General features: G+C 48.0%; 1 protein-coding gene and 1 long non-coding RNA gene across 2 annotated transcripts in view; one reads left to right on the top strand and one right to left on the bottom strand.

The window, feature by feature from the left end:
- Positions 1-3,859: 3,859 nt before the first annotated feature.
- On the bottom strand, positions 3,860-5,889 carry LOC118255863 (uncharacterized). Its single transcript, XR_004781053.2, has 3 exons — positions 5,769-5,889; positions 4,669-4,847; positions 3,860-4,045 (listed from the first exon to the last, which is right to left on the bottom strand). It is a non-coding gene; the product is annotated as an uncharacterized LOC118255863 (long non-coding RNA).
- A 367-nt stretch (positions 5,890-6,256) lies between these two features.
- The window catches only part of PROX1 (prospero homeobox 1), a 43,905-nt gene continuing 28,112 nt past the window's right edge, over positions 6,257-22,049 (top strand). Inside the window, 5 exon segments of the mRNA XM_035558675.2 lie at positions 6,257-6,391; positions 13,313-13,944; positions 13,947-14,776; positions 14,778-15,101; positions 21,539-21,646. Of these exon segments, the coding sequence (XP_035414568.1) occupies positions 13,380-13,944; positions 13,947-14,776; positions 14,778-15,101; positions 21,539-21,646 (1,827 nt within the window). The 5' untranslated portion in view covers positions 6,257-6,391; positions 13,313-13,379.

The following is a 22,049-nucleotide window of genomic DNA, read 5'->3' as shown; positions in this document are numbered from 1 at the left end:
TTTCCTTATGAATCTCTCAGGAGGTAAACAGTGTATTTCTCTTGCAAAAGCAACTGAATAGCATTGCCAAGTAGGTCTAATCATTCCTAGAATCCAATAGCGCAATGCTCTGAAATTATTAATGTTGTTATAAATGCCATTTGACCTTTATGTCAAGGATGTATTTCCTTTCCAGAAAAAGGCACCTACATTATTTTCGCCCTGCCGCTGCAGAGTGCGAGCCGTTGGTAACTCCCAGTAACTCCGGAGGCAGCGCAGGGCACCCCAGGATTAATTGTTTACGTGATGAAGGTACTTCTGGCTCAGCTACTCGAGGCTAATACCCGCAGGAGATGTTAGTGCCCTCGTGCTTGCTGCTGTGACATCCTCCACCCACTGCAGGGAAGCTGTGCAGCCCAGAAGAGCGGACCCCAGGCTGCTGGCAGAGGGGCACCACCAAGACCATGCCCCAGGGGAATGCACATCACCTGGACTAAGGGACTCCTGTGTCCTCCCCTGGTAAAGTATGTAATCCTGGGTGCAGAGCAGAGCGCCACACACCGCACACACACACCCCCCCCCCCCCGGTTCATTCACCTTTCACAAACTCAGGCTCATTCCTTTCTTGTTTGAGCCCTGTGATAATCTGGTTCCTTGCTGCAGCAGGGCAAAACCCCAAAAGGAGGGGAAAGGATCATCCCATCTCACAGCCCGGTGGCTGGGGCACTTTTTGTGGGAGAAGAGAGCCTCGATTTTGCCTGGCTTTAGGATGAGGAAAGTGTTAAAGGCAAATTTCCCGCCCTTAGGCTAGGCACCCTCACTTGTAGGCTGTCCTATGAAAGATGGGAACTGACACCACCATGAGGACATCTCGCAAAGAAAGCAGTACCGAGTGGATTTCTGCTGGAGCCAGTAGGCATGGGGAAAGCACATGTCCTGGCTCCTGGCAGACCCCCAGCTACCCCAGTCCTCTGCTGCCTGCTGAGGGGCTGCCCTGGCACGGAGATGGCACTGAAGCACCAAGGAGCACATCTCCTGGGCTGGACAAGCTGCATACACCTACACTCACCCTACGTTCTGCTCTAGGCTCCTAAACCCATTGGCTTTTTCAGGACTTTACAACACATCCAGCCACCTGCGCTCTTAAAATTCACAGTGTAGCCCTTGAGATTGTTTTAAATTGTTATTAGGTGCATCTATGTCCTGGAAAAAAATTGTCCCTCAGTGCCTGGCAGGACTGTGTCCTTAGTGGTGACAGATAATATGCACCCTGAAAATACCAGGAATGATTTTTATTAGAGAAGATAGCTCCTTAAAGCTGTGGCTGTATAATGTAAAAATAAATTCATTCAGCACACACACACACACAAATCATCAAAATCATTTTCCCCAGGTTAAAATCCCTCTACAGAAATATCTTCCCCTCTCTTAAAAACACCAACCAACCAAAAGAAAGTCTATAAAATTAAATGACGTTTCCTGTTTGATACCAGATTTGATTATTCAGCGGGGTAGAGTAGGGTTTTACACTACCAAACGTGCTTCCTCTTCTCCTGCTTTACGACTTTAAACTTCTTAAGACTTTTACCACCACTGCTAGAAAAGACAGGGCAGCCCACGGTACTTTTTATGTGCTTCTAACCCCTCCCCATGGAGGCTGCTAAAACAGTTGAGATCTTTGAGCCGTGGTAGGGTGGCACGGGCTGAGAGCGGTCACTCTCTGGCAGTTCTTCTGATGTGATTAACAGAAAGAAAGCTGCATTGGGATGAGGTTTGGCACAAGACAAGTGTGCATCCTCAAGGTCTCTGTTCAAGAAGAACCACCTGGAGAGCATCTTATATGTTGTTTTTAAACTCTTGTCCAGCATCACGTCGCCCAGACTGCATTCACTTATGATTTCTGAAGGGACAATGAAGGCAAAGAGGGGGATGACATGCCCACAGTGTTGCTGGTTCAGAAGGGGATGAAAGGGAACCGGCAAAATGTCTGCTACCAAAGGGGCATCAAAGCTACCTCTATCGCCCTTATATACAGCCCCATCCTGCATTGCCTCTCCTGGAAAGGCACAAATGGTTAATCTTAAAAGCAACCTGGCAGAAGCAGGGTTTGGGAACCAGTTCCCCAGATTTGCACAGTGGTGTTAAAACTGAGCAGGACATTAGGTGATACTCAGTGGGCAGGCAGGCTTAATGGCCAATGTCACTCCGTCAGCCTTTTCCCATGAAAAAAACCTGCACCTTAGGTGCTACCAAGTGCTAATTTGTTAAGAAACCCTTAATTGAGTGACAGTTAATTATTGACAGATTTGAACTACTTTATCTCTCAATCAAAACCTGGCTCTGTCCCAGGCAGCAAGCAATTTACAGCCACAAAAGGTAAATCTGGCCACGTGCAAGCTTCTTATGCTGGAGCCTGATGGCTCTCCCTCCCCCACCCCAGGTTTCTGCTAAATTTCTCTCTGAAGGAGCCGATGATCCCCTGGTGATCACCAGCCCACATCAAGGTGGTTACCCTGCTTAACCCCACTTGGCACAGAGTGGGAATTGCCAAGGGGACATCCATCTGGAGCTGCCTGAGATAAGAGGTGTCCAGTGTTAATAAACAGGCTTCCTCTACACCTCAGCAGGGCCTTCCTTTTCTAAACAGTCTTCCTTTAATGTTGTAAAATGTTTTTTTCCATGTACTCAACAATCATGCCTTTGGTGGGGGGGAGAGCCAAGGGAGAGGAGAGGAGAGGAGAGGAGAGGAGAGGAGAGGAGAGGAGAGGAGAGGAGAGGAGAGGAGAGGAGAGGAGAGGAGAGGAGAGGAGAGGAGAGGAGAGGAGAGGAGAGGAGAGGAGAGGAGAGGAAAGGAAAGGAAAGGAAAGGAAAGGAAAGGAAAGGAAAGGAAAGGAAAGGAAAGGAAAGGAAAGGAAAGGAAAGGAAAGGAAAGGAAAGGAAAGGAAAGGAAAGGAAAGGAAAGGAAAGGGCAAATATATTAGTAGAAGTAGTAGTATTAGCAGCAGCATTACAGTCATTCACTACAGTATCTCTAAATGTTCATAAATGTTTTATGCATCCTAAAATGCCATGTCCGAGGGATACGGCATCCCACTGAGGTTAATGAATGAATGAGGTGCCCTTGAAGGTTAATTTGAACAAACAAAAGGTCAAGGGACATCTTCAAAACAAAATATTGATTAAAGCAAGTTAAATGTTTTGACTTGAAGGAGACATGAAGGATTAAAAAGCAGAATAGAGCAGTATGGATAAGAAAGGAACAGGAAAGAAAAAACACCACCCCAGACACAAAGGAAATGGTAGAAAACATATCTGAATCAGCTAGTCATCTGCTAACAAGCTGTAAAGATTTCCAATGACAAGTTGTCACATTAGTTTAGTGAAACTGAAGCAGCACTTATCCCTTTTCCTGTGCTTAATCTCTCAGCGCACTGCACAGAAACATGCTACCACGTTTAATAGGATTAGTTTAGTTCACTTTCTCTTCTCTGGAGGTTTTCTTTCCTTTTTTTTTTTTCTTTTTTTTTTTTAACAATTCTGTTTCCATCAATACCAACTTCTTCATTTACGCTCCAGGTTAAAGGCATTTTCCTCCAAAGGTTTCCTTTCTGGAAGGAGGAGCCAGGATGAAGGGAGCTGAGGAAAGGTTCTCCACTTTCTCACACACCATGCTGCTGATGATCTATTGATATCAGTAGAGTTATTTTGAATTAACATCAGTGTAAATAAGAGAAGAATCATGCCTTTGTTGTTGTGGGTTTGTTTAGTTTTTTGTTTGTTTTGCGCATGAAAGTGCTTGGACCTTCCCCACCCCTTAGGAAGAAAAAAAAAGAGAAAAAAAAAAAAGGAAAAAAAAGAAAAGAAAACCTGCTATGCATTCACAGCTCTTTACTTCATTTGCTGTGAGCAGACAGAGCAAGGAAAATGATCAAAGAAAAGGCAGTCCCAACAATAAACCCTTGTCACTTCCAATTTTCTTGTCATACTGCAAAGGGACAGAGGAATCACCCATGGCCATGGACACATTTCAAAAGTTTTCCCAAGTTTCTTGCGTCTGCTTTTTCCCCTTGAAGAAAGAAATACACACAGAGAAAACTGTCAGCTTGCAGTGAACGTTTTCTAGTCAGAGGTACCAAAATTTGGAGGAGGATTTATTTCTGATGGGCCAAGCTCACAGCTGGCTGAACATAGACCTGATGACCCCAGTATCTGGAGGAAATGCAGTATTTGGGTCTGAAGCTGGAGACACACCAAGCGTTAGTTGGTGGCGGCGGGGCAGGAGAAGAGAGCCCGCACCCCCTGACTATGGATCCAAACTTTGTTAATGTGAATTAATTTGGGGGGAGAGGTTCAAAATTCAGGAAACAGACATTATGGGAGGCTACTTGAGATCTATCACTTGTCAAGGGGACATGGGACCTCAGCTTACTGCCGGGACCCTGTGTGCAGTTGGCTGGGGGGCTGTGGGGCAGCGAGGGGCCACCAGCTGTGCACCCACCCGCAGCACCAGGAGCCTGCCCCATCACCAGGCCTATGATTCCGGTGGGTGGGGGACTAATTTTACTGCTGGGCTTCGAAACATCAGCTTGAGTTCCTTAAAAGGCTGCCTGTCCTCTGGGATAGAAAGAGACATAGGGTCTGTGAGCATCCAGGTGGAAGGGGGCGTGCAAGGGACCCAGGCTGCTTCACCTTGGGGACGCAGCTGCACCCGCAGTGCCTCAGTTTCTCTTTCCTCCGCCTCGAGCAAACCAGCGGCAGTTGAAGCGAAGTTGAGCCCCGGTGGTGACGAGCCCACTGGCAGAGGCAGTTAGTTATTATATATCTGAGTTTGCACCATTCAGCTTCACCTCTGCACAAATCCCGGTGTCCTTTAAAAAAAAAAAAAAAAGGAAAGAATTCAGGAGAGTCACTCACCCGCCAGATTTAGCCTATCTCCCCCCGCATCCAGGCACACTTCTGCACCCTTGTTCCGCAGCCCCTGCAGCACTTAGGGCTACAAGGGGAGCCTGAATTTGGCACCTGGCAAGGCGCGATGGACGCGTGGGGACCCAGCCAGGGGCTCAGCACCCCTTTTTCCTAAAGGTGCCCCCTAAAAGCACCCCCCCGCAGCCTGTCCCGGGGAATTGTGGCCCCACACGTGACCCCGGTCCCGCTGGGGAAGAGGGAGCCTGGTCCCGGCTGGGGGGCAGCTTTGGGGTCCCAAATTCCTGCGGCCGTCGGGTGCCCGTGCCCGGGGCAGGCACAGGGGGTGCCGGCACCCTGCGCGCACCCTGCGCGTGGGGCCGGCCGGGGGGCTCCGCTCCGGAGCCCCAGATGGGGAAAAGCGGTCGGGGGGCTGCCGGGGGGAGGGGGGAAGCCAACCGGAGCCGCGGGTGCGGTGCCTGCCCTCGCCCCCCGGGCCAAATTTCGGCTCCGCAGCGGCAGCAGCCGGGCGCTCCCTGCCCGCACACCGCGGCGCTGCGCTGCCGGCCCGGCCGGGAGCATCCTTCCTTTTTGCCGCTGAGAGCCGATAAGAAGAAGAATTTAATTTTCCCCCTATCGATTTTAAAGCGGGAGCCGGCTGGCAGCCGCCTCGGGGTGGCTGCCACTTGCCCCAAACTTTCAGAGCGCCGGCGAGCCCCGCTCGCCATCGCGCTGCCCCACGCGCGGCACAAGCGCGGCGGGGCGCGAGGACGCTTGGAAACACGCGTGGACCCCCCCGCGCACACGCAGCACCCCCGGACACCCCCGGGCATCCCCCACGGAGCCCCCCCTCGCCCCCCCCTCGCCCCCTCGCCCCAGGGGCCGACTTCGGGCGAAGTTTTCGGCCCCACGCAGGTGCGCGCCCCACGCCGCCGGCCGGCGGGGGGGGACCGGGGCGGTGTCGGGGCCCCCCCGGAGCCCTCCCCCGGCTCCTGCCAAATTCTCGCCGGCCCCCCCCCGGCCCAAGGAGCCTGCCGATTGGGCGCCGGGCCGGGCCCACGTCACTCGGAGCGTGACGTCGGGTCTTCCTGTTTCCTTCAGCTGTGTCTTAAAGTAAATCTTGGGGCGGTGCGGAGCGCCCGGCTCGGCGCGGCGCGGCTCGGCTTGGCCAGGCTCGGCTCGGCTCGGCCAGCCCCAGCCCTGCCCCAAGCCCCAGCCCAGCCCCAGCCCTGCCCAGCCCTGCCCCGCCACGCTCCCGCACACTCGCCGCACACACGGCGCCGCACGCTCGCACGCTCCCGCACAGCCCCGCGCAGCCCCGCACGGCCCCGCACACTCCCCCGCGCAGCCCCGCGCAGCCCCCGCAGCCCCCAGCAGCGGCGCTGCTCCGAGCGCGCGTGTGAGCGAGCGGGGCGCGGGCGCGCCGTGCATGTGCGCGTCGCCCTTTCTCTCTCTTTGCACCGGCAAAAAAAAAAAAAAGAGAGGCTCAGTTTCGTCGCCTCTGCACCGAGTAAGTATCCTCTCCCTCTCTCCTCAGCCCCTGCTTTCCCTCTTCTTTTTTTCCTTCTTCTGTTTTTTCCTTCTATTTTTTCCCCTCTATTCTTTTCCTTCTGCTATTTCTTTTTTCTTCTCTTACCTTATTCTATTTCTTTTTTCCTTCTTCTATTCTTTTCCCCTCTTCTATTCTTTTCCCCTCTTCTATTCTTTTTCCTTCTTCTATTTCTTTTCCATCTATTTTTTCCTTCTATTTTTCCCTTCTCCTACATCTTTTTCCTTCTATTTTTTTTCCTTCTATTTTTCTCGTTTTTCTTTCTCTTTTTGCTTCTTCTTCTTTCTCCTTTTTTTGTTTTGTTTTGTTTTGTTTTGTTTTGTTTTAATTCCCACTTGGGGCTGCTTTAGATGACCCGGGGAAGGGAAGTGTGTGGGGGGTGTGGACAAGCCCCCCTGTCAAACCCCGCTCCCCATTCCCCGACTTCCCACCGGGCGGCCGCAGGTCCCCGCCGCGGGACCCCCCTCGCCCCCGTGGGGGCTCCTTTTTGTCTCGTCCCGCGGCTCGGGGGCGCTTCGGCGGGGCCGGGAGATGCGGCGGCTCTCGGGCTCCTTCTTCGTGGTCCCGGCTTCCTCCTGCTCCCCGCCGAAGTTCCCCATCCCCTGCCTCCAACTCCTGCTCGGGTGCTCCGAGGCTCCCCTTTGTCTTGTTTATTATCGCCGCCGCTCTTTTTGTCCCTTCCCATTTGCCTGCCGTTTGCATGTCGTTACTTCTCCTTTTTAACCCCGGCCGGGAAGGGCAGGGACTTTTTTTTTATTATTATTCTTAGTCTGCTCCTCGTTGCGATCACTTTGTCATTTCCAAGGGTGGGACGAGCTGCGAATTGGGCAAATGCGGAGAAAATGGGATTGGAGCGGTAGGTAGCGAGCACACGGGGAGATGGGATGCGAGGCGCGGGATAGGAGCCCTGGTGTGGCCGAGCGCTCGGGTTGCTGCTACTTTCTGATTGTTTGCTTGTTTGGGGTTGTTTATTCCATTGGGGGCGGTGGGTTATTTTTTTTCCCTTAGGTTTTGCCGGAGATCCTCCTGAACGTTTTTACGGTTCCCGAGCGCCCCGAAGCACTTTGCCATGCGTTCAAACGGAGCTACAGCGCGGGAGGGGGGGGCGGGGGGGGGGGAGGCTTTGGGGTCAGCACCCCGCGGCGGGGAGAACCCAAAACCGAGGCGGGCTGCGGAGCCCCGACGGGGAAGGGGTCCCCGGCAAGGCTGGAGGATGCTAAACCTCCGGCCGAACGGGCGGGGGTCTCCGCTGCTCCAGGAAAAAAATGCGGGGGGGGGGGGGGGGGGAGCAGGGGGCAGCACCTGGCGGGGCCGAGCCGTGCAATGCCCGCGGCGCTGCGCCCCCCGCCGCCGAGCGCTGCCCGCCCCCGAGCCCCCTCCCCGCTCCTCTCCCCTCGGTTGGGTTGCGAGCAAGCCGTCAATCAGGGAAAGTTTGAAGCCTCCGCGGCCCCTTCTTGCTCGTTTTGGGTGCTTTTTGGCCTTTCTCCGAGGTATCCCGGGCCGGGAGGTGCTCGGTGGTGCTCGGGGGGTGGATAGAAGATCGACGCCGCAGGAGCCGAGCCGAGGTAAAAACTCCAAAGTAGAGACTTTTTGCTGCCAGCTCCCCATGAAATTATTCCGAGAGCTGTATCCCGCTGGCCGAATGGCACCGGCAGTGCCTCCAGCTGACTTTCCTGCCAGCTGAGCTCGGAGGCCTCCCGGTTCATGCGACTTCTCTCTCTCTCTTTTTTTTTTTTTATGATTGACTGATAAATTAAGGCAGTCGTAAGATTGGACAGGTTTGGAAATTGGAGTTTAATTTGATTCAGGGCAGAATTGTAAATACTGCCGGTTGTAGTTCCCTGAATAATGATTTATTCTGTCTCAAAGTGCAGACTAACTGCTAGGTTAACTAATTCAAGGACTCTGATTTAACGGCATTGTGGAGCATGGGAGAAAACCTTTGGAGAACTTGGGCTGAGTTTGCAGTAGGAATCTGTCTTGCAACCGTTTCAGTATTGTCTCTGCACGGAGTCCACGTGAGTTATTTTCTTCATAACGAGTGAAATAACAAGGACCAAGCTGGCATGGTAGGAGGGAAACGTTTTCAGTTTGCACCATGAACGGCTCGATTTCTTTTTCTCGTTGAAGGAATCTGTTTCCCCAGGCAGTGCGGAGCGCAGATAGTTGGTGGAGGGCTGTGCGTCTCCCCAAAATAAAGGCCAGGACTAATGAGATGCCGAACACCTCCTCTTAGAGAGCTCTGTCAGTGTGTGCTGTAGTCGATGGGAGCTGAGGATGTGGAGCATTCGCAGGACTTGCTGAAGACGTTGCGGGATTGGGCCCTGCTGGCTTCTCTGTTGCATGCTAAGGAGCAGGTAGTGTAATTTTCAAGGAAATCACATTCTGATTTTTACCTCTTGTTATGGGGAAATCCTAACGAAGTAGTTGTTGCTGCTATTTGTTTCTGCCTTGTTTCATGGTGCTTTATGGCATGTCTCAGCTGAGGGAGTTAGATAAGCCTTTCTCCCAAGAAAACTTGTGCCAAAACCGTACGAAAAGGTGGTACTTTCTCCTTAGCTGCTGAAGTGATTTTAACGTTGATCAGACTTATGGTGAACGCGTGTCATCTGTTCTTCAGATATTAGCTGTGGTTTTGTGTGGTAAATGCTTTTGACTGGAATAATTTTTGTCCTGCTCTTCGTGGCTGCTTCTGGCAAAGCCATGCCCAGTGCAGTGCTTTAGAGCGAAAGATTTAAATATTTCTGTTAGCAGAAGCATGGTAAATTCCTCGTGTAGTATTGGCGTGATGGGCTGACATCAAGCAGGCAGACGCTGGACCGAAGAAAGTCGTTGGCTTGTGAAAAGATAGGACCGATTTCAGCTCTATAAACTGATAGCTCCTTGCATTCACCAGTGAATATTTGTCAAGTTTAGCACTTCACTGCTGTGAATACAATGGCTGTTTGCCTATCACTTGAGCATGTTAGGTTAGACCGAGTTCCTTCAGAGCGGCTAAGTAGGGTGAGATTGAAATTAAATCCCCGTTATATCTCATAGGTGTATGAATGAATATGGGAGAAAATGATCAGCACCTTTGTAGATGAGTTAATAAAATTGATTACAGAAATTGATCTCTTTGTAATGAGTGCGGTTAAATACCTGATGTCCTATTCCTTTCTAAATACCATTCTAGCTAAAGGTTTGGGAACAGGAACTCTGCGGTACCTAGAAATTAATCTGTTTCCAGTTAATATGTCAGTGCATATCACATGGATATGAAATAAACCCATGCCTGTAGCCACTGTGCTATTAAGAAGTTATTCATAGCTGCATTTTAATCAAGTCTCCTTAAACAAAAGTTTCAGAAGTAATTTTGCAAATACAGTAATGCATGGTATGTTTTTGGGTGGACTTAGAACGTGCTGAGGCCTTTGTTGTATTTTTGAGTTGCATGGGAATGGAAAGCGTTCGGTTTCTGAGAAAGCTGCACCATGCGAGTTGAGGCTGTAGATGTGGAGAGTAAATTTAACATAATACTCCTTGGTAAGCAAGGAGCATTAAAAGTGACCTATAAAGCAAATTTAACCATCAAGAATTTCAAGCTGTGTATCTCTGAAAGAAATGGGGCTCCTAAAGATTTGTACATAGACCTTGACGATCTAAGCTGTCTTTCTAAGTGTGTATTTCTGGATAGCTGTCCAGAGACGGTAGGTGTATGAAACATGGTTTTGAGACAATACGTGGCCAAAGTACTGGTACCATGTAAAGGACACAAACTTCCTAAATGTCTTTTTTTCCAAGACTTCCCTATTTACCCAGCTCTAATCTCACCAAAATATCGCATTTTCCCAGCCGTGGCTGGAGTTTTGCATCCCGCTGTAGGGGGCTTTCCACTTCCCTTGGGGTCTGAACTGCTTTTGGTCCTCCAAGACCAAAATACCAACTGGCCTTTTGACGTCCATTCCGTTGTGCCAGGCTAAAGTAGAAGTTTTTCTCATCTATGAGCCGAAAGGGCTGCAAGCCTTAACGCTGGCAGGCTGTAGGCTCAGTGTAACACCAGGGCAAATGGAGGATATTGCTTAATGCCTCGGTTAAGGGCATGATACCTCTGGTGCTTCCAGCGAGGGAAGGAGGGGGCACCGCTGCAGAGCACCTCCTGCTGCATGCCTGTTGGTGCGGGGGCTCAGGGAGAGGAAGATGGACACTGCGGAGGAAGGATGCGTGGCAATGACCTTCCAACCTGGCGCAGGACAGCCTATTTCCTGAGCTGCTGACTCAAGGGTACAGCGAGCCCTCCCCATGCGTGTCCTTGGTTGGGATTGGGCAAGAGAGCGGGAAACAGCGTTCAGGCACCTGAATTTGCTGGGAAACGTGCAAAACTGGGAACCTGACATGAGGTTTTTGGTGCGAGTGTGGGAACGTACTGCTGGATCTTAGTCAAGTAGAGCTTGACTGCAGAAACGGAAGGAAAGGCACGAAGGTTTTCGGTGCTGGTTGTTTTTTTTCCTATTGGCAACTGCTGTCTTTACGCAGAATGCCTTCAGAGTATCGTACGGGCAGCACGCAAGAGCTCTTACAGTTATCTTGCAATTAGTTTATATCGCTTTCAAATGAACACCACTAGACTGGAAGGTCAACCTTGACCATGGTTCACACTGCGCTGGTATCTCCTGCTGAACAACTGGGGTGGCGTGTCACCCCTTCCCATCCCTGCCAACCTGGCCCCTCACTTATAAACCGACCCTTCTGAAAACCCAACTCCTCCCATTTTTTTAAAGGAAGATATAGTTGTTAGAGCCAAAGCCTGCTCCTTTTGCAGTAATTCAAAGAAAGCAGGAGATGGGTTTTCACAACGCGTACTGCCCAGCAGGGCCTGATTCTGCCACTGGCAGGTAGCAGGATTTTGGTACTCGAGCATGCCATGGACTCAGGAGCGTTGCCTGCGGGGTGCGATGCTACCTGGCATGCAGGTGGTACAGTTGGGCCCCTGCAATAGAGCTCCTTGCTACCGTGTTGTTATCGTCAGATCTCCCAACTCCACTTTCTAATGTGATAAGGAGCGATCTGTGAAGGCAGTGTCCTGGTAATGATGTGAGGCTCTGGATTTCCCATCTGAATTCATGACATTTTTTTTACTTTTATCATTCTTTGCTTTCCTCTATGCAAGGAGCCAGTAACAAAAACAAACATCACATCTCTTGCATAACTGTGACACCAAATCTCTGAAAATTCTTTTAGTACATCCAGAATACGTGGGCAAAAGCTGCAGAATAAACATAATGTTTCTAAGTATTAAAAGCTTTTTTTCCTTTTTTTTTTTTTTTTTCATCTTGGTTGCAAACTAAGCATTGACTACTGTCTTGATTTTACAGATTATTTCATGCTGAAATTATGCCTATTTGCATGGGTAGTCATTCTTTAAAACTAGCCACAGATGCAGTCCTAGGGAGCACGTAGATGTTTTTACAGGTGAACCGAAAGAGATGGGAGCAATTCCAAAAAGTCTGCATGCTGCCTTTGGCAATATACCCTGTTATTGTGAAGATTGTGCTCTGTTAAGCAAATGTAAAATTTAATATTAGATAAGCATCGCATGAAAAATATTTTAATTTTACTGAATGTTAAATTTTAAGAAATGGTAAAGAGCGTCCAGAGCTTTGTGTGTAATGTGAGTTTAGCATCACTAGTTAATAAGTCACAAATTATGTCAAGAGCCTTTTACAAAATGCAAGGAAGTGTGTTATCTTTTTATGCTGAGTTCCTGGGAAACAATGAGAGTTCATATAAAGAGGAGGTATCTTCTTTTCTCACGCAGTTGATTGATGTTACTACTTTCATCTTTCCATATTTTTTCTCATCTTTTCTGCATGTCACAGGAAATAAGATTCTGTGTATTCAAAATATCACGCGTAAGAAGGGCTTCACTGGGCATCTGAGATGCTGTTCTTGGAGATTTTTCCAAAGCAGAGAGATGTGGCACTGAACATGCCTCGTTTCTGCTCTGTGAAAAATTTAATGTCGAGTAGTTCAGTGTGCAAAATACAAAATGTTCAGGCTTTGGTAGTGAGGCTTACTTGGAGAACGTAAGTTAAGAAAAGGGGAAGAACGTACGGGGAATTCAAAACACTGTCGTGGCTAGTCACTGGTACATACGATGCTGTGTTAACGAACTACATTTTGGCTTTTATTTGATCACATCTATGTAAATATTATAATCCTGGCCGTAAAATGTTTTAATGCATTTTTTGCCTTGCTGAAGAAATGTTTCCCTAATGATTTAAGAGAGTTTTTTTTCCCCTACGTTGTAAGCATAAATGCATCTCTGTTTCTCTGCCTTTCACATGCACGTATACAATCCTGCCTACAATTAAGTGAAAGTTGTTGTTCTGACCTTCGAATGTTTATTTACCAGTTTTATCTCTCTTTAAAATACAAAACAACAATTACTGTTTTTACATCGCAATTGAATTTTTTTAATCCAAATTTTATACAATTTCTTGTTTTAACAATAAATCTTAAATAAGGAGTACTTTCATCTTCTTTTGTAACATGTATCTCAATGCCCTAAATTTAATCAATTGGTTGTCAGAGGCTGTGTTCTTCTAATCTACTCTTTCTTCTGAAGATAAACAGTATCATTTTAGGCATTTGTGCAAGAGAATCATATTACTGGTGCTTAAGCAGTTTTTGCTTTTTTAAATCTTAATCCATCTTAAACCAGTGGAGCAGAAATATTTAAAAATGTTTCATTTCAAGCAGAGTGCATAATAAATTGCAATAATTGTAATGTGCCATAAATCCCAGAGCCTATGCATTTTGCATTTTATTCAGGATTGAGGTCAGGAAATTTGGAGAAATTTAAAGAAAATGATTCATCAGTCCTTTTGTTCTGTTGGCCAGGGTCCCAGGATTCTTGAGCTGAGCCCAGCTGACAAGCTTTTGAAGATGGCACAATAACAGTCCAGTGATGCCTGACCATGACAGCACAGCCCTCTTAAGCAGGCAAACCAAGAGAAGAAGAGTTGACATTGGAGTGAAAAGGACGGTAGGGACAGCATCTGCATTTTTTGCAAAGGCAAGAGCGACGTTTTTTAGTGCCATGAATCCCCAAGGTTCAGAGCAGGATGTTGAGTATTCAGTGGTGCAGCATGCAGATGGGGAAAAGTCAAATGTACTCCGCAAGCTGCTGAAGAGGGCGAACTCGTATGAAGATGCCATGATGCCTTTTCCAGGAGCAACCATAATTTCCCAGCTGTTGAAAAATAACATGAACAAAAATGGTGGCACAGAGCCCAGTTTCCAAGCCAGCGGTCTCTCTAGTACAGGCTCAGAAGTACATCAGGAGGATGTATGCAGCAACTCTTCAAGAGACAGCCCCCAAGAGTGTCTTTCCCCTTTTGGCAGGCCGACTATGAGCCAGTTTGATGTGGATCGGTTATGCGACGAGCACCTGAGAGCTAAACGCGCCCGGGTTGAGAATATCATTCGGGGTATGAGCCATTCCCCCAGCGTGGCATTAAGGGGCAATGAAAACGAAGAGAAATAGCTCCGCAGTCCGTAAGTCCCCGAGAAAGCTACCGAGAAAACAAACGCAAGCAAAAGCTGCCTCAGCAGCAGCAGCAGAGTTTCCAGCAGCTGGTTTCAGCGAGGAAGGAGCAGAAGCGAGAGGAGCGCCGACAGCTGAAGCAGCAGCTGGAGGACATGCAGAAGCAGCTGCGCCAGCTGCAGGAGAAGTTCTACCAGATCTACGACAGCACCGACTCTGAAAATGATGAAGATGGCAACCTGTCCGAAGACAGCATGCGCTCTGAAACCATGGACGCCCGGGCTGGGGACTCTGTTGGCAGGTCGGACAACGAGATGTGCGAGCTGGACCCCGGGCAATTCATCGACCGGGCCCGGGCCCTCATCCGGGAGCAGGAGATCGCAGAGAACAAGCCGAAAAGAGAAGGTCCCAAGGAGAAGGAGCAAGGGCCAAATTCCTTCCATCCCGAAGGCAAACACTTGGCCGAGACGCTGAAGCAGGAACTGAACACCGCCATGTCACAAGTTGTGGACACAGTGGTTAAAGTTTTCTCGTCCAAGCCCTCCCGCCAGCTTCCTCAGGTCTTCCCGCCTCTCCAGATCCCGCAGGCAAGGTTCGCGGTCAACGGGGAGAACCACAACTTCCACACGGCCAACCAGCGCCTGCAGTGCTTTGGGGATGTCATCATTCCAAACCCCCTCGACACTTTCGGCAGCGTCCCTATGCCCGGCGCTACCGACCAGACTGAAGCACTGCCTCTTGTCGTCCGCAAGAACTCCTCCGACCAGCCTGCCTCGGCCCCGCCAGCCGGCGGCCACCACGCCTCGCTACACCAGTCCCCCGCTCTCAGCCACCGCCGGCTTCTCCACCTCCTCCTTCCGCCACCCCTTCCCACTGCCCCTCATGGCCTACCCCTTCCAGAGCCCCCTTGGCGCCCCGTCGGCCTCCTTCCCGGGGAAAGAGCGCGCCTCCCCCGAGTCCCTGGACTTGACCCGGGAGACCACCAGTCTGAGGACCAAGATGTCGTCGCACCACATGAACCACCACCCCTGCTCACCTGCGCACCCCCCCAGTGCCGCCGAAGGCCTCTCTTTGTCCCTCATAAAGTCCGAGTGCGGCGACCTGCAAGACATGTCCGAAATCTCGCCCTACTCGGGAAGTGCAATATCCTTTTCTGAAGGTCGCCCCATGGCCTGCAGAGGCCATGAGGAGAGGTCCTCATGGTCCAGAGGAGAGGACCTGGGCCCACCCCACCCCGTGGGGCTGTCCCGAGGGCATTCGGGCTGGGGGCACTGGTGGGAGGAGCAGGCAGGGAAATTGCCAGGTGAAATAAAACACGGGGTGGTAACTGGAGGTCCTCCTTCAACGACAGCATCCAAATTAAAAGAGACACCCATCCGCCCAACATTTTAGACTGGTTGGGTTTCCCTTCCTGCTGGTCAGGAGGTGATGACCCCATCCAAAAACACTGCTTGTCCACCTCCTTCCCCTCCCAAAACACAGCCTGTGTTAATGGTGGCCTTGCTGGAGCTCACAAAGAGACAGCATTTGGTCATTTGTGTGTCTTCAGCTCTCACGTAAGGGAAATAAAGCACAAAAGATCCAGGTACCGATCTATTCAGGCAGCACCAAGTTCTTTCCCCCACCCAGAGATCTGCTCCTCAGCCCTGGTGCAGCTGCCTGCTATGCATGATTAACCTCTGTTCAGCCATACACAGAAATCTTTTGTCCTAACATACACAAAGCAAATTATTTTGGAAAGCTGGAGAGAACAATTAAAAATAAAACTTCAGCTGTATTAAATTTGCAGGACACTTCCCCTGCTAAAAAAAAAAAATAAAGTCCGTCTTTTTAGCTCGGTCTCAGGGGTTAGCAGAAAAAAATACATCTCTGCTTTTATTTAGGCAAATTCAAACATAGTCTTTTTTTTTTCCTGGAAACTAGCACCAAGTTTTTTTCTTTCTTTCTTTCTTTTTTAGTAGTAACACCTCCCACTCACTGCATCGTCTCCCCTAATGTGCTTTTTAGTCAAAAGATTTTTCTTCCAAGTACAGTTGTATTAAAAGTGAATAAAATGCCTTGTGTGCCCCATGCTAAAATTGAGGATTTTAAATGAAGAGTAGATGGGCATTTTCCCATGCTCCAAGACCCCAACAAAAGGCAGCAGCAAAAGCACAGAGCCTTAGAAGCAGATAATTTTGTTCCCAAGTTGATGGCAGTAGTTGTGACTGGATAACTCTGCCCCAGCTTGGGTAACAGCAGTGACACCAAGAAAATTGTCCCATTCCCAGGGCTGTCATGCGAGGGGAGATGCATGAGGACATGCCCCACCATGGGTGTCTTCTAGGCGATTAGCAGCTCTGGTGGCTTTAGGGGAATTGCAGCATGTTTACTGTGGACGTGGGAAGGGTGCAAGCAGGGCTGGGGACCTGTGAGTTGCCTGCTTCTCCTGTTGGTGTGGCTGGTCCCTCCTGTGGCAGTGGGCACCACCAGGATGGAGGCAGACACTGCAGGGCCACCACCCATCCCCGGACCCCAGCAGGTCTCCCATCAAACCTAGACCAAGTCTGGGGGAAGAATCATTGCTGTCTGATGGTGTTTGGCTAAAAAAAAAAAAAAGTGTAAATAATAAAAGTGTAAATAATGCCATTTCTGTAGGAGAAAGGCTCTGAAAGCACCTTCCTTAGCTGTTGGTGTTTTCAAGAGCCAGCTGGTGGTGGACGTGATGTTGGAGGGACCTTTTTCCTGAAGGAAGATCTCTCTGCTGCGTTAGCAGCAGGGAAATCTTCACCTTGCCTTATATACTGTATGGCAAAACAAGGGAGTCAGTCTGAAGGCAGCATCATTCTTAGTTACTTCCCGTTACTTTGGGAGGTCCAAACTGAAAATCATTCTTCCACATTGAAACACAGTGAGGATGCATGCAGAGCAGTCCTGAGGTCAGCACGAGTGGCAGCCGAGGGCAGGATTCAGGCCAGGGCAATTAAATAATCTCTGCCAAACAATACAGAGGCGTACTGATTATTTTGGTGTAAAAGTAGTTCTCCCATCCTGGGAGAGAAGTTGTAAGGGATGGGAAAGTGCATGAACTGGGAGTGTTTGTGTGGCAGCAGGTGATCCCCTCCACCTGTGGAGCATCTCTGCCTTGCCCCTGCCATTTCTCCCCCTTTCTCCTGCCCTTCCCCACTGGCAGTCCTTAGCAGAGCTCCTTGCTCCTGCTGAAACTGGGCTGAGAGAGCCCTGTCCGGGGGCTTAAGTCAGGGAAATGCTGAGCGTTGGGGCAGTTCCTGCCTCTCTCCTTGCCCTTGCTTCTTCCCCTGCCCTTGGGAAAGCGCTGTCTGGATGCAGACCTGTTAGGGAAAACAAATTTATTAAAGAGCCTTTCTACACGACGTGTGCCCTGATGTACAGTTCAGCTGTGGGGGTGTTTTTGTTTTCTAGCAGCGGCTCGTTTGCCCAGGTAGCTTGCAGTTTCCAGGGAAAGGCGCAGTACGGAGGTTGGTTTGTTTGTGGTAGGTTCTGTTGTGGCGCTTTTATTTTACATGGTTGAGTGTGCATATACAAGGAATATATTTCTTGGGAGAAGCAGATCTTTCTTCCCTGCAGAAAGCAACATCTGTTTTCCTGGACAATACAGCCAGGACGAGAACATAAGACTAGCAGATACAGCCAAGTTCAGGTTTTAGTCCTAGGCTAAAACACTGCACCAGCCTGTTTTTTATTTTATTTTTTAACCAACGCCTGTGAAATGCATCTGATCTTTCTTTGCTGAATTGCAGAAGGAAACGGTTAATGTTTGCGTATGTTGCTAAACAAGATAAGATGCACCTGCAGCATGAATTCCCATCTTGGTCCTGAATGCAGTCTATATCTTTGCAAACTAATCTGTTTAATCAAATATTAAGTTTTATTCAAATTCTGAAAGAAACAGACAGCCAATTGTTTTTCTGCACGGTCTTCCTTTGTCATGCATCCTCTTTGCATCTCAAGAAAAATAGCCTTGTTCAGTCCCAAAACATTTGCATAGATCAAAATTGAAGCACAACAGTAGCCTGTGTGCTGTTAAGACATCTGTAAAGGTGAAGAAGTTTGGCGCGTTCTCCCTGGCAGGAGGGCTGTGGGACACAAGTGAAACTTTCTGCAATTTATTTATTTTTAAGCAGAATTCCAATCCAACTGGAATGAGTTTCACAGTCCCAATATGTGAAAGCTGTAATTAGCGAATTACAACATTTTGAAATGAGGAGTTATTACATCTGACTAGAATTAAACTAATTAAACTTAAAAAAAAAAAAAAGATGAGTGATTGTACAGCAAGCTGGATAACTGTGCTGTTGATAAAACCTGAGCGATAGAAGAGTACTTTCCAGCTGGCCCATTCTTCAGAGGGTCTTGAAGATGCTTTGAGATACAGCGATTTGGAGCTTTGTTTATTGAGAGCAACTGAGGTGTAACTTAAGCAGCAGCTTGGCTTTGGCAGTGCAGATTTTCTACCTGATACAGCCCATTCTTACCTCTTTTCCTTCTGCTCCGTGCGTGTATAGGATAGAAAAGCCTGCTAGAGCATTTCAGGGAGCTCAGGCTGAGAGAAACAGAAGTGAAAAATTGTCTTCATTAAATAATATTTTTTTTTGCAAAAGAGGAGAGCTATCCCTGAGGATTAAAGTGCAAATAAGTCAAATGCAGTGCAGTACTACCTCTCTGCTTCCCTGGTTAAAAACACACAGGATCACATATAGGTTTAATTCCCAGTCTTTCGCTTCTTATTTCTTAACATTTTGCCTTTTTGCTGCTGCTGGGTGAGGTGAGGCTGCGTCGCACCGTGTAAGCGCACAGCACTGAAGCTCTCAGGTTGTTTGAACACTGCTTTAGGTTCAGCTGCAGTACACTGCTTCTCTGATCTTTTATGTTCCTGAGCAGATGTCTTTCATTAATTTATGGATTTATCATCTTTTCTTTCTCTCCTTTTTTTTTTTCTTTCCTTTTTTTTTTTTTTTTTTTTACACCTGGCAGCTGGCTCAAGTTTCAGCAGTTATTGTCTATTTTGCATTACCCATAGAATTGAATGTCATCTGTCTTCACAAAGCTATAGCTGGGAGAATTGAGGCAAGCCACATGAGCTGCTGGGACAGAGCTTGTTTGCGTTCCATTCGGCACCCCTCCTCCCTTTACCTCCTTAATATTTATTTGTGCTCGTTTTCTTTCCTGGCCTTGAATGGGGCTTAGCTCGTGTTCAGTACAGCTGTATGTTTACTGAATCTATTTCATCATGAGTCATTGTGCGTGTGTAAGTATCCTGGAAACAGCTAGTGCTTTCTTGGAAGAACAGTTGCTTTTCAGCCCAAGCACTTAAAAAGGAAATTAAGCAATTGGTCAGTTCAGTTTTTTTTCTGAAATAGCAATGGGTTATCTAATTCTTAGCTCTTAAGTCTGTCATTAACTATTTTTTGCTAGATTATCACAGATCAGATCTTTTATCATAGTACAGCGTTAACCTTAGGAGCAAGATATACAGATTGGTTGCATATTTGATATCGCTTTAAGGCTGCCAAGTGCTTAAGAACGAGTATAATTTTAATAGAAAATGGATTTCTGGGAATATGAGTCTTAGAACGTCTTTTAATACGTGTTTCATTCAATATCAATATCCCCTGGCATTATGGCAGAAAATATTTAAAAATCCTAATGCAAAAGAAATCAAAATGCTTAGACAACTGCCTAATATGCTTAAATCCAGCAAATATGGGAGCTTTTTTTTTGAAAGTTTAAGTCCATCTTTTAGCTCGCGTTGAAAGAGAGGGTATGCCAAACCTGATAACAGCCTGTCGGCAGTGTCGGAGGAATCACAAATTAGGGAGACTTAGGATTTTTATTTCTTTTACTTAGTGAAGTTCCCCCTCAGCCTGTCGCTTCCCTGAAACGATCATGTAACAAAAGGGATTTCTGGTTGTAGAAGTTTTGGTTTGTCTAAAACTCTTATCACTAAGCAATAGGTGACAGCTTGCTACTATTATTTCACTTACGTATTTTGACAGATGGCACTGCAGAGTGTAATGCTCTTTTAGACTTCTCTATCAGTCTAATGGAGGTAACTGGAGGTTCTTTCAACTCTTTTCTTGGCACAAGAAGTATGTCAGTCATAAATTATCTTCTTTGTAATCAGCAAGCATCTAAAACAAAATGCAAGTTCAGCTCAGCCATTCTCCGTGTACTTCCAGATAATAAGAGGGTTTTAAATTAATATTATCAACGACTTTTTTTTTTAATGCCACATTTTTCCAATCTAAAAACAAATCTTATCACTAGAATAAAGGAGAGGGTTTCAAGTCAATTTCCCGAATTAGAGAAAAGGGTCTTCTGTTGAAAAAGCTCAGGTAGCAGTAGCCTGCTGCTAAAAATGCGTCTGAGCTCCTGGTACTGAGGCCCGGCAGGAGATGCTCCGTGCCAGCGTGTGCCCGGCCTGGTGGCTGGGGCACGGCGGCTGCAGTGTGCCTGTGCTCCGGGTTGGCCTTCCTCCGCCATCAGGTGTGAAGGGAGTGAAATTTTCAACAATTGTGTTTAGGAGAGACAGTCCTCAGAGAAGCTTCTGGGAAGAACCCTTAATTGACCTTGTGGGGGCCACATTGATTTTCTCCACGTGCATCTTCATTTCTGATAAATTATAAAGCCATTAATTTGCTGAGGAAATGGCAGGGCCAGCCTGCGGCACAGATGTGACCAGAGCTGTCCTCGTGCGCAGTGCACAAAAGGGAGCCAAGAAGCCGGGAGAAAATCAGCAAGCCGAGATTGTTATGGTTAGCTTCACATTCCCTTGGGAACTGTTTTCGTTGCTTCTGTTTACAGATCTAAAAGGTAATGATGTTTCCAGGATAAATAGGCTGCCTTATAGGGTAAGTGGCCATTTATTGATCCGCTAGCCCGCATTTATCGATCACTTAGCCCCAAATGCCGCTTCCTCCTCCGAGGAGTTAACCGGCTAAATCAGAAGGCGACAAGTTGGGTTGGTTTGCAGGGACGGAGGGGCTCTGCCTCCCAGAAAATTTGGCTTTTATTAGCCACGCAGCTGCTGAAGCAGAGCAGTAACGGGATTAGAGAGAGTGACTCAGGATGCTAAGGCAGGGACGAAACAGGTGAAACGCGCTGCCCGTAGCAGACATTACTCAAAACGATGCAGCACCTGCGTGCGAGGCACATGCACTAGCTTTGTTTTGTGCGAGCAGCACAACATGGAGAGAAAAACAAACTTTGGCTGGAATTGCAAAGGAGAGGGAGAAAAAGCTCCTGATAAGTTTTCTGCGGCACATGCTTCGTGCATTTGTTCCCTTAGCAACAAGTGAACGTACATCTGGTGCACAAGCCGTAAACTTGGAAAATTCCCGAGACCCAGGACCAAAACCGATAGGAAACGCAGGGTTTTCATTGCGTGTCCTCTCATACCTCGTTTTGGTATGTTACAGAAAATGACAGCGCAGCAGTTTCAGTGTTACTAATTTCTCCTGCAGGCTGGGGAAGTGCAGCAGTAAGAGGGCACTTTGGGAGCTCTGCACACTCAGAAACAGCCTTCTCGAGAAAAGCATTTTCCTTTACTAACTCAATCCTACATGCAGGAAGGCTTGTCACCAAACCACTTGAAAAAGGCCAAGCTCATGTTCTTTTACACCCGGTACCCAAGTTCCAACATGCTGAAAACCTACTTCTCGGACGTAAAGGTAAGAAAATCTCTTCCCCCCCGCTCTCCTTACTGCATGCTGTGTTTGGTCACAGAGAAGTGTGGTGCTGTCAGAGATCAGTGATATTTCTGGTTAGGCAGAGGTTACGGCTGGCTTTACGTGCTTGTTCTTCCTGTTGGATGAGGAAAGGAGAGGTTGGAGGATTTAAAATTAAAAAAAAAAGAAAAAAAAAGAAGACATTTCAGAGCAAAGTAAGAATAATTGTTACAGTAAATCAAACAATTTCCATTATACATGTCCTATCAAAAAAGAGATTTCTTTGGTGGTAGAAATATACTTCCAAGAACATTTTGGAGCAGTTCTCAAGTGTTCCCTTATTGTTTCATTTCGGTTGGTTTCCTCATATTTGTGCTTACATAAGCACAGCGCAGAATCCCTTTCT

This window comes from Cygnus atratus, chromosome 3 (assembly GCF_013377495.2).
Source record: "Cygnus atratus isolate AKBS03 ecotype Queensland, Australia chromosome 3, CAtr_DNAZoo_HiC_assembly, whole genome shotgun sequence".
Classification (NCBI taxonomy): domain Eukaryota; kingdom Metazoa; phylum Chordata; class Aves; order Anseriformes; family Anatidae; genus Cygnus; species Cygnus atratus.
This window is presented reverse-complemented; position numbering and strand designations above follow the sequence as displayed.